The sequence below is a fragment of the Candoia aspera genome, chromosome 12 (assembly GCF_035149785.1).
Source record: "Candoia aspera isolate rCanAsp1 chromosome 12, rCanAsp1.hap2, whole genome shotgun sequence".
Classification (NCBI taxonomy): domain Eukaryota; kingdom Metazoa; phylum Chordata; class Lepidosauria; order Squamata; family Boidae; genus Candoia; species Candoia aspera.
The window spans coordinates 5,974,625-5,986,423 of record NC_086164.1 but is presented as its reverse complement, the minus strand read 5'-3'; the positions used below and the strand labels follow the sequence as shown (position 1 = coordinate 5,986,423).

The window sequence follows — 11,799 nt, the reverse complement described above, 5'->3', positions numbered from 1 at the left end:
TATTGTAGCAAATGCACCCGATTACCATATCCAGTCGGGCAGCATGCACCTTGCATAAAATAAAATAAATCCATGAACATCACAGGAGTCGAGCTGAATTCAACAAAGCTTTTTTTTATTCCTGTGCCGCGGTAAAAATCCAGCTGGAAAGCCGCGGACCCCTGCTGAGTCCCCTGCTTGAAAACCTGCAACAGATCTTAGGGGACGCTGGGCGGCGCTGCCGCCACCGACTCGACTTTCTAGCCTTCACTGGGAAATTACTCTCCTGCTCTTTCCCATCATCCCAGGCGCCGGTCCCCCTTGCCTCTCTCTCTTCCTCTGCCGCCATTGTGGTAGCAGGTGGTCGCGTTGGGCGATGGTGAGTACATCCGTTGCAATCCTGTCTCGGGGAGTTACCGGGGAGCCCCCTTCCCCGGGCCTGGTCTTGCTGGGGCCGCCTGCGAATGACCGCGAGTTGAATTTCGAAAAGTGGGGATCGTGGATAAGGAACCGAGGGGCGCCCTGTTGGGGCCCGGCCGGCCGGCCGCCCTCTTGAATGGGGAGTGGTTGGTAGGCCTGTCCCTACCTTGGAGCTGCCCTTGTCGGTGGAAACGGCAGGCCTGCGAGTTACTCTGCAGCGGCCTCGAGAACCTGTTTGCATCTGAATGGGACTGAATGGGGTTTGGCAAGTCCGAAAAAAGGTTGGCTGAACCCCCACCCCGCCCAGTTTTTCGACAAAGCGCAGTTAAACAAACCACAGCTCAGCAAAAGATGTAAAGCTCCGCTTTGGATGTAACGCAGGTTGTGAACCCAACCGCTTTTATTTATTTATTATTATTTATTATTCAAATTTAATTTTAACTGCCTTTGATTCACTAGGCCAGCCTTTCACAACCTTTTGGCCCTGGAGGGACCCTTGAAATACTTTTCAGGCCTGGGGGAACCCCTGCACACTCAGGCTCAAATAGAGGCCGGAAGTTACAAAGTCATTATATTCGTTTCATGGGTAGGCCTGTATACATGCATTGACAGCGTTCTTCAACTGAAAATAAAGAATGGAGCTTAACTCTTTAATGTGAAGTTGCCCGAATCTGAAATGACTTTTTAAAATAAATCGTGATCTCCCAGGGAACCCCTAGTGACCTCTCGTGCAACCCGAGGGTGCCATGGAACCCTGGTTGAGAAACCCCGCACTCTTCTTTTCCGAAGATCAAATGCCAACCAAATGATGCAAAACCAAGCACAACAGAAACAAAGTTTTCACTTTTTCCTGATAGTCTGAGTCAAAGATTAATTACAATCTGCTTCAGTATAGCTTTTCTACAAACATTTTTGCAGAAAAGCTAGTTTGGTGTCATGGGGAAGGTGCTGGCCCAGAAACCAGGAAACAGTGAATTCTAGGCCTCCCTCAGGCATGAAAGAAAGCCTGCTGGGTGACCTTGGGCCAGTCTCTCTCTCTCAGCCCAACTCACCTCACAGGGTGGTTGTACTGGGAAAAAACAGGAGAAAGGAGGATCGGGTATGTTTGCCACCTTGAGTTATATATAAAAAAGATGGGATGAAAATATCATTTTGCAAGAGTTGAATCCTTTTGAATTTCTGCCTGCAGCCTGTTCAAAGGACGGCAGGAGAGTGAAATCCATAGGGAAGGTGGGAGGCTTGGTGTTTCAATACTGCTTCAGAATGCAACGGTGTTTCCCCTAATGAGTGTTTGTGTAACACATTTCGGTACCCAAGGTCAAAGTACAGTAAAATGTTTCAAATTCAGTGCCGTGCAATGATGCTGGAATTTTAAAAGACTTAAGTGCTATAACCAGCAGGTAAATGGAAATTTGAAATACAGACTTGGTCAGAGTGAATTAGTTGGTTGGAAATTTAAAATATAAACTTTGTAAGGCAGAGTTAGTTTGTTCGTTTGTTTAAAAGATTTGTAAGGCCGCCCATCTTAAAACACAACTCTGGGTGGCTCACAACAACAGTAAAACCCTGAACTATAAAAACCATAACGTCCAAGCCGGTTTTGTTTCGCTTCTTCTTTGACCTGATGGTTCACTGTGTGTGGAGAGAGGCTGGACTTTCCTGTAGAAGCAGGACTGGGGGAGAAACCAGTTTGCCCAGTGGGTTTTTTCCCTGCTTTTTTACTTTCTCTTTATAGCCTGGGAATCTACTGAAGGCACCCATGTAGTTCGTGAAACCACCCTAGCTGCTCCCTGCTGTGCATAATCCAGCCACATAGCCGTATGTTAGATGGGCTGGATCTAAATACGTGTTGCTCTGAGGTGGGCCTGTGATTCACAGAATCATGAGTTGGAAGGGATCTAGTCCACTTCATTGCCCAGTGCAGGAATCCCCTACTTTTGCCTCCCCAATAGATGGCCACTCCAACAGGAGACTCCACCCCCTCCCAAGATAGTCAGCCACTATTGAACAGCCATTTTTGGAAGCCCCGTGTGGTATGTCTGACGCTTCTCCTGACCACCACCTAAACTGTTTCCAACGTTCCTTCTCTCCCCAACCTCCCAGTCGTCCCACAAGACGTTCAAGATCAAGCGGTTTCTCGCGAAGAAGCAGAAGCAGAACCGTCCCATTCCGCAATGGATTCGCATGAAAACTGGCAATAAGATCAGGTAAAGCTCTTGCCAGAGAGGACTTCAGATCCCTTTGATAGTTGCCTGCGGGCTGTCAGACCACAGCTGTGATTCCGTTGGGATTATTATATTTTGGAAGAAAACTAGACCCAAGTTCAGTTACAGCCTTCCTTCAAATCAGAGGTCCCCAAACTCTTCAGCTCATCCACCCTTCCATGAAGTTTCAGATTGTTCATTGACCCCCAAATATTTATTATGTGAAAATTTAATAAATATTATTTTAATAGTGCTACGAATAATAATAGTAATAACATCGACCCCTTGGATAGTCTCATTGACCACTTTGGGGAGCCCTGCTTTAAATGCATATGCACTTAAGGCAGAATCCAGAGCCAGTCTTCTGAACGCATTGATTCCTTCCTTCTGCTATGGATGAATCATTCGTTTTCTCCTGATTATTCTGCCCTTGCACTATCTGAAAAAGATCTGTACGTTAATTTCTTGACTGAATAGCAGCGAATGGCTCAGGCTTTGTACGCTGTTGGCAAGAGAACCGTCTTTCATTGAATTTCTAACCCATGGTTGTGGTTGACTTGGTATACTATGCTGCATGTCAGCCTCCTAGGATCAAAGGACCTCTCTAACAGATCCTACCTTTTTTCCCTATAAAAAGAACCCGTTTCATCATCTGTTTTTGTTTTCCTGATTTTCTTTGCCATATTTCTTTCATCCTTCTGCTCCTTGTCACCTACATACACCTGTCTCAGCATGCAAAACACTTTTGACATTTGCATTCCTCTCCACTAGTGAGCATTTCATTTTCCTCTGGCATTGGAACTCGGAGGTCTGCTCCCCTGCCAGATTAGCAAAGATGATTTTCCAAAGGAAAGGATTCCCTGAAGCAGGTTGCAATTGCAGGGCTTCCTTATGTGGAAACACTGCCATGTCCCTGCTGAGAACAATTCTGTTATATAGGATTTGATTTCTCCTCCCTCCTGGGGAAATTGGTCTCCGTTTAACAGTGACATGTGTTACGGGGAAAACACAGGATAGTTTTTAGCTCCTCCATCCTTTGAGAGGAAACTAAAATGTAACTTGTGGAATATCTGAGAAAGGTTTTCTATGAACTATAAGCCACGGGGATTTAGATTTATGGATTGCTTTATCAGTGCCACTCCGTCCTTTTAGTAAAGTTTGCAGACAATACAGCGTGAATAAAAAGTGCAGAGGCGGAATACGTAGGTGTTGAAAACGGATTGTTTGGGGTGGTAGCTGAATAATTTGGGACACTGTTAAATGTGTGCCTTCACCACTAGATTGGATTAGGATTTAGATCTGTTTTTTAAAAGCAGTCAGTTTGATCAATGCATTTAGGTAAATAATTGGATTTTAATCCAAAAGACAGAGTGACTGTTGAACCGGTCCATAAAGTCAAGTTGGTAACAAGCTGGTAACATAAAGTCAAGTTAGTAACATCCCCATTTTCTGCTACTTATAATTGTGGGTTTCTTAACTTTGGGGGCACATTTTGGAACGTTAGACCTTGTTACGGATCCTGTCCTCGTGCTTACATTTAATGTGGCTATTTGTAAAAGCAGCGAGTGTCGGCAAATGAGCGCACAAGGGGTTTGGTGCGTGTAAATGAGGAATGGTGGGGTGCAGATTGACGTGGGAAAACTATTCTTCCCCTGCTACAAAGCTCTTTGTGAAAGAGGCCCTCTGAACTGCCAGTGGAGTTCCTGGTCGCCTGCCATTGGCTCCTTGCAGCCCAGATCTTGGTCTGTTAGACGCTCTGAGCGGTGTCTGGCTTACTAATTGTATCTCTTTTGTTCTAGGTACAATTCCAAAAGGAGACATTGGAGGAGGACCAAGCTGGGCCTGTGAAGTGGAGCAGCTGTGACCCTCGCCACGCCCACCTCGCAGCAAGCTGTTGAGCCCCAGGATGGCTCCTTTCTTAACACGGCCCTATTTTTTTCCACAGCCCTATTTTCAGGACTGAATCTCCCCATGTATTACATATGTTTTTCTCCTCCTTTAAAACATTCGTTCCCACCAAGAGTTTCTAGAGGAATTAAAACTGAATAATGTGGTGTTTTTGTGTTCATGTTTGTGTTCTTTAATTCTCGGTGTAGTTACAGAGGCCGATTGCTTGCTGCCAGAGGAGAGATGTTCGTTAATGAACAGGAGACTAGTTACTTCCAAATTCTGTCTGGAGTTACTGCTTATACCCACTTCTTCCTAAGGGGGAGCGTTGTCAGTGTATAAAAGACTAAAGCTGCCTGAGTAGCTTGAAACGAGCAGGAGACCACAGTACCAAGCAAATAATGTGAGAATAGTACTTTTGTAGCTTGAAAATACATTGTCTCACAGTGCTGGTGGCATTAACTACAAAAACTTCATCCAGAGGCTGTGAAAGGAAAAAAAAATACAGAGAGGTGAGGTAGAAAATTTAAAAGACAAAGTATAAAGAACTACAGCAGAACAAAGGAAAAAAAGGAAAGAGGTTTGTGCTCGCTGTGCATGCAGAATATCTTTGGAGTATTTTCTTTTTAATTCAGTGAATACGATTTTTAAGAAGTCTACACCCTGTTACAGGAGGTGAAGATTGCTTTTACAGTGTTGGAAGAAAGAAAACACTTTTTAATTGCAGACTCTTAATGCAGGGTTAACCAGAGTAAACAATGAAGCTCTTACAAAATAATTTTCTGAAGAGTTGCATATACTAGGGATTAACTTATTAAGTCCCTCTCTCTCAGCCCTGGGAAGGAGGCAATGGCAAACCACTCCTGAAAAACCTTGCCAAGAAAACTGCAGAGACTTGTCCAGGCAGTCTCTGAGAATTGGACATGATTGAACAGATTAAAGAGTTTTTTTAAAAATGCGGGATAAATGCTTTGTCCCCCCAAGAGACTCTTTATACATTTTAAGACGGTTTGATTAACCACTATTTGTACTGATGGATTAAACGAGTTTCAGGTCTGAAAATGTAATGCCACTGATCTGGGCAATTTTTAGGGATTCCTTCAAAATTCTCTGCACCCTCTAAAACTTTTTATCTCCCAGGTGTTTTTTGAGAAAGGGCGGGATTTCGAAACCCGCCCCAAGGTTATTCCATGGAATTAATTTTGACAGGCTTTGGCACCAGAAGCCAAGCGAATAGAGATGTCTCGTTTTCTGTGTGCACCAGGAGATTGTCTTTACGCGGGAAAATAAAATTGGAAATAATTTTTCCTGATTTTATCCAGTGGGATACTCTGCCCGTCTTACTGGTACATTCCATTTTAAAAATAATCTCAAGACTTTTAAAGCAGCCAGGTTCTACACCGTTGAAAAAGCTTTTGCTCTTTGCTTTGAGCTTGCATTCAGCCCTGCTTCAAGAATTTGCTCCACCCTGTAGGAAGAGCTGGGCTGGGTCAGATCAAAGAACTATCTAGGTTGGCCTTTTGTTTCCACAGATACCTTTGAGAAATCTACAAACGGGAGGCGAATACAGTAGCAACCTCCTCCTCGTTGCTGGCAACGGGTATCGAAAAACACTTTGGATAATTAGAGGCAATCCTTGGTAACCTTTATTAGTCTGTTCCCTTTAAATTGGTAGATCGTGGTAATAATGCAGGACCTGGGTTTTGTTTTTTTTAATTTTTTTTATTTTATTTTATCCAGTTAATAGTGACAGGAAAGGCAAAGCCTTGGCCATTCCTATTTAGCATCAGTATAAAGCCTCTGAAAGGTCATTCATCAGTTTGGGATAAGGGATCATCTGTATGCTGATGCTCAACTGCACGTGTCAATCCTGGGCTGAGCAAGAGATGAAGTGAAGGACCTGAGCTGGTGTATGGAGATTGGGTTGAAACAGGCACAGCTGAATCCCTGCAAGAAGGAGAGGCGGCTTGTCCCAAACCCAACAGATTGGTTGGAGGTTCCATTTATGGCTCTACGTGGGAACTATGCTGCCCAGGAAGGATCAGCTCCACCCTCTGGGGATTCTCAGAAGTTCAAAGCTGCTGCTAGAACAGCAGGTGGAAGCCATGGCCAGGAGAGGCTTTGCCTAACCAAACACTGCAATTCTGGAACCAGATGTGCAGGCAGACTGCCAGATGTGCTGGGCATACTCATGTTCCCAACACCTCACACATCAGGATTCTACTTGGGGCTGCCTTTGAAGACTTTGGGAATATGCACACAGGCTACAGAAAGTGCAGCCTGTGTGCTGTGATGAAAGCTGGTCCAGCAGAGACTCCACTGGCTACCTGTAGATTTCCATGTACAGTCTGAAGGTTGATTCCCTCCCTTTCAGGAAGCCAAAGAGCTGAAATAAACAGGAATGTGCTTTTTCTGTTGCTATCCCAAGCTTATAGAGCAGTGTTTCTCAACCTTGGCAATTTTAAGGCGTGTGGACTTCAACTCCCAGAATTCCCCAGACAGCTTTGCTGGCTGGGGAATTCTGGGAGTTGAAGTCCACACGCCTTAAAATTGCCAAGGTTGAGAAACACTGTTACAGAGTATTCCCCCCATCCAGGTAAGGACAACCCTTCTCTGTTGACATTTAAGAGGGAACTTGAAACAATCCCCCGGGCTGTTGATTCTAAACTATAGGGAGGTTGCTATATTTTCTCAGCTGCGTTTATTAATTCATTGGATCCTTGTTTTTGCAATTACGTATTTTAGGGTTTTTACCTGTTTCAAGTGTTGTAAGCCACTCACCCACCCACCTTTGTGTGACTTGAGGTGGCAGGGCATCACTGGAAAGAAAGAAAACCTTGGGAAGGTGTATTCTGAATTGCCTGCTCTGGCAGAAAAGTACTTTGGTCTGTCTTTACGAACCTCCCATTATTTATCTTCATGGGATTCTAGTCCCATTTTGTCCATGTGTGTTTCTTACTTATTTCTGAATTCCTTCTTGAGGCAAAACCATTTCTGCTACAGCGGAGACACCGCAACCCTCACAGTTGGCTAGCCTTTGCAAGCACCAGATCACACGCTAACCCATTTTTTGCATATTTCCTGAAGCTTCATATGCCCCCTTCCGGTTATGAACTTTGAGGTTCCTCAAAGTGCCAGTGGCAATGATACCAACAAACTCTGAGTCTGCCTGCCTTGTTCCCCATGGCCCAGGGGTGAGCAACCTCAGCCCCAAATCCCAATTTTGCTGTCCCCCAGGCCTCTTCCAACCATGCAACTGAAGAGTGCAATTGCTGAAAATCAGCATGTGTTTAGCTGGAAAACAGAATGGTTCCGTTGGTACAACCCATGATCAGTTTATCCAAAGTTTTCTCAATTCACCCAGTTTTTCTGGAGCTTGCATGAAACACGGATTCAAGTTTGGGCAAATGCAGCCAATAAAACTATTCTGTAAATTGTAGCATCAGGCTAATACAGTGTTTAAAAATTAAGATCCCCCACCCCCTTACTTCCAAAATACCAAGACAATCCCTGCTAGTAACATAGCTTAGCTGCTTTGCCTCACTGTTTTATCCACTCTTCCCTTATTTCTGCTAAAAGGTTTGAATATTGCCTGTCCTTGCCCACCAAGAGGTTACCCGTTCATGGAGGTGTGAAAAAAGGACAATATCATGTTAAAATACCTTTTATTTGAAACAGAGAATATCCCTGAAGCTCTCAGAACTCTATATACCTTTTCCCCGATAAAAAGGTGAAGGTAAGGTCTCCTTTGAGATGAGCTCAATTCCTGGTCTGTGTAGCTTTCTTGGCGACTGTAAGGATGGGATTTCCCATTGCTGGGGAGTCTGTTTTTGACCACCACGCTGGACCACAGCTCTGGGATCTCCTGGTGGGTCTCCATTACAAGTACTAACAAGATCGGATCCTGCTTAGCTTTGGGGGGGATCAACCAACCTTGATGATCTGATATAACTAAAGAGAGAGATGCCCTTGTATTTTGTTCAGTTCCTGGTGGCTTCATGGAATACCATACAAAGGTACAGAAGAAGACCACCATTGCCCTGTTTTGATGGTGGCTGGGTTTTTTTGACCTCACAATGTAGCCTAAAGCCTCAGGAAATCCTAGCATTTTCTATCCAAACGCTAACCAGGTCTAACCTATCTAGCTTTCTGAGATCAGTCAAGATGGCTTAGTGTTTCCCCTTCACCAGATGCTCTCCTAAATAGGGTATGCTAAAACAATTTTCAGTGGTGGTTCACACAGCCAAGGTTAGCTAAGATTTCCACACTAGGCCCCAGAATAAAGTTTTCCTCTCCCCTAGTAAGGAATATACAATTAAGAAGGCTAGGATTCAGCATCCCTCTCTCTTTTTTTCCATGAGGCTGATGATTTTAATATATTCTGAAGTCATCTATCTAACCCAGAACTGTGCAACTTATTGTAGATCTTTCTCACTGCTACCTGAACTCTTTCACTGGAGATACTGCAGATTGAATCTGAAGCTTTCTGTTCTACTCCTGATTGCCCTTTTCTTTGATCAGGGAGCTGGAATTACAAATTAAACCAGGTAGAAAAAAATATCTATACTGATCAAACAAAGAGACTATCAATCAGTATCATAAGGCTTGCTGCTGAGATTTTTGCAAAGATTGTAACACTAACAGGAAGGGCTTGGTCAAATTTAAGTGCACTTCCTTATGTTCTTTAAAAACACGGGACAGCCAAAGCACAAAAAATATGCCTTTGCTGAGCATTTCAAGTCTATCCTATCCTCTTGTTACCTTAATTTGCAGGGGGGACACCAAAACTTAGGGATTTAGCTTCCCAAGTTTTGGGGCGAACCCAAAACTTGTGAAGCTAACTTCAAGCATTCAGGATTCTCATAAAAATAAAGTAAAATGCAGGCTGAAGTTAGCTCAACCCTGAATTAAATTATGGATAAGACTGACAAAAACTGATTTTGAAAATATTGTTTCTGACTCTTCCCTACCCTGTCCTGCCAAAAGAACTGGCAGCGGGTCTTATATTCTGCTTCCCCAAGTGTCAGAACTTTGATTTTAAAAGCAAGTTTCTTGCCAGTAAGGCTAATTGTATTGTTGAGCTATCAGGAGCCAGCTGATTCAGAAGTTTTTCAGTGGCTAAAGATGGGGACTTCAACTCTCAGCATAGTTCCTGGCTACACCTTTGGCCTAGCATAATCTGAATCAGTTATGCAAGGTTAGAAAAAAATATGCACATTTTCATGCACATGCCTCACAGCCTACGGTGCAGCTTTTCTGTCTTCAAAATGCAGTTTCAGTTTCCCTTTAACATCATGTATTTGCAGCCCTGCATGCAGGCTTCCTTTCAGGGAATAAGTCCCAAGGACACCCCACCTCCATTTGGGTCTCTTCCCACTTCCTCTCACTACCCACTTTCTTGAACCAGAACAATTTATCATCCCCGAGGCCAAAGAGTAAGCTTAGGCAGATTTGCTAAAGCCAGCACCTGGGAGACAATCTGAAGATTTCATCAACCACCCCAAGGCTGCCTCTTGCTTCTTAACCACTGCTTCTCTAATGGCTGCTATGACAGTCCACTCCCAGCCAAGAGCTCAAACACGGTTAACCACCCAGCAGACATCTAAAGCTGTTGGAAGAATGTAATAGTTCGCCAGAAAATGTTCCTGAAATAAGACCCCCTGGGATTGGTCTGCTGGCTCTGCCTTGCAGCCCCAGCATTTGGATATTCCATTCGAAAGGCCCCAATCCAACCCCATCTTGAAGGAGCACAGTTGTTGTTGATGTTCCCTGCTCCTGGTAAGGCCAAGTCTTCTTCAGTTGCCCCTAAGAGCTCCTTCAACTCTCTGGGAGCATTGGCCTTAAGGTATTGCCAAGCTTTGCGGCCATTGTGATCCCTGAGGCTGGTGTTAGCCCCATAGGCTCCTACTAGGACTTTGATGATCATCTCATGGCCCTGCAGGGCAGCCAGGTGCAAAGGGGTCAACCTCCCGCTGGCAGTGAGTACATCAACATTGGCTGGGTAGCCGTTCCTCTCTGCAAAAGCCATCACCTGGATCAAATCTTCATGACGGCCATGCTTGGCCAACCAGTGGAGGACAGTAAAACCAGTCACAAAGTCTCTCCTGGAAAGCAGGCTGGGCTCCTTAGCTAACAAGTTAAGGATGCTTTCAGCATCCCCCTGAGCCACAGTCAACATCCATTCATGCTCCAGGGGGTCCAGAGCTAAGGACAACTCTTCAGAATTCACCTCTGAAACATGCTCCTGTTCCTGTTGGGTGTCAACAGAGATGGAAACTCTTGGAGAAGCTGTAAGCCAGGTAGGGTTGGCCTGACTGCTCTGCAGGAGAAGCTCCTTTAACCCTTTCCTCCTCGTGCTGCCCAAGGACATGGAAAGGCGGGATTGGCTCATTTCGGCCACCCACTTTGCTGAATTCCTCTTCAACTTATTCAAGCTCCTGTTAGTCAATTGACCTTGGAGAAGAGTCAAGCTTTCTCTCTGGTCAATAGGACTAGGGGACTGATGGCCAACAGCAGCTTGCCTTTGTCCCTGCAGGTTGCTTGCAAGGCCAGGCATCTCTAGCTCTTCTTTCAGGCTGCTCTCCTCTTGCCTCTCCATCATGTTTCTTCCTTCAGGGTCCAGCATTTCCTCAAAGTTCCCTGTAGTTTTCCCACATCTCTCCTGAAGTCTCTGTCACCGTTGTGTGCAGCTGCCTCTTGAAACCATCACTTTCCTGCTCAGAAGAGGAAGTGGGCGAAATCTCCTCTGCTCCTCAGTGCTGCCTGCATTGAAAGGGGGAACCAACATGGAGCTTTTGGTGCTTAAGAGGAACTGACCCCTCATTGGGAAAGGGGCCATGAATAACAACAGTCTGTTGAGAAGGTTTCACTACGGAACTGCAGATCTCTTGTTCATCTGCAGTTCTCCAAAGTTTTCGACAAATTCAAATAACCCTCATTTTTGACAAATGTTCTTGGCTTCCCAAAGAGTGCTTCCAACTGAAGCTTTCACTAAAATTTCTTCAAAGAATATTATGCAAGAGCCAAGCAAAGAATATTATGCAAGAGCCAAGCAAAGAATATTATGCAAAACCCAACCTCACCTTCTGTTTGCAACCTTCCCTTTTTTCCTTATGCACAAATCCATTTTCAAAGAAAACATAGAAGAACTGACATTGAAAAGGTAACTTCAGGGTACCTGCATCTGAAAGTGTGCCACATCTCCAATACTTTACTCACAAACACAGGGTCTGGATGTACCTGCTTAATCAGATCAGTTAAAAACTTCAGGCTGTATGGGCTCCATCACACAACATGCTAACCATGGTTA

General features: G+C 44.6%; 2 protein-coding genes and 1 non-coding gene across 3 annotated transcripts; 2 read left to right on the top strand and 1 right to left on the bottom strand.

Moving 5' to 3' along the window:
• Positions 1-257: 257 nt before the first annotated feature.
• Positions 258-4,657, top strand: RPL39 (ribosomal protein L39). Its single transcript, XM_063313557.1, has 3 exons — positions 258-358; positions 2,503-2,606; positions 4,403-4,657. The coding sequence occupies exons 1-3, from the start codon at positions 356-358 to the stop codon at positions 4,449-4,451; spliced, it is 156 nt and encodes a 51-aa protein (XP_063169627.1). The 5' UTR covers positions 258-355; the 3' UTR covers positions 4,452-4,657.
• Positions 3,466-3,597, top strand: LOC134504562 (small nucleolar RNA SNORA69). The gene has a single exon (XR_010068653.1). It is a non-coding gene; the product is annotated as a small nucleolar RNA SNORA69 (small nucleolar RNA).
• A 4,249-nt stretch (positions 4,658-8,906) lies between the features above and the next one.
• On the bottom strand, positions 8,907-11,489 carry SOWAHD (sosondowah ankyrin repeat domain family member D). Its single transcript, XM_063313473.1, has one exon. It carries the CDS (start codon positions 11,113-11,115, stop codon positions 10,093-10,095), a length of 1,023 nt encoding a protein of 340 aa, XP_063169543.1. The 5' UTR covers positions 11,116-11,489; the 3' UTR covers positions 8,907-10,092.
• Between the last annotated feature and the right edge of the window lie 310 nt (positions 11,490-11,799).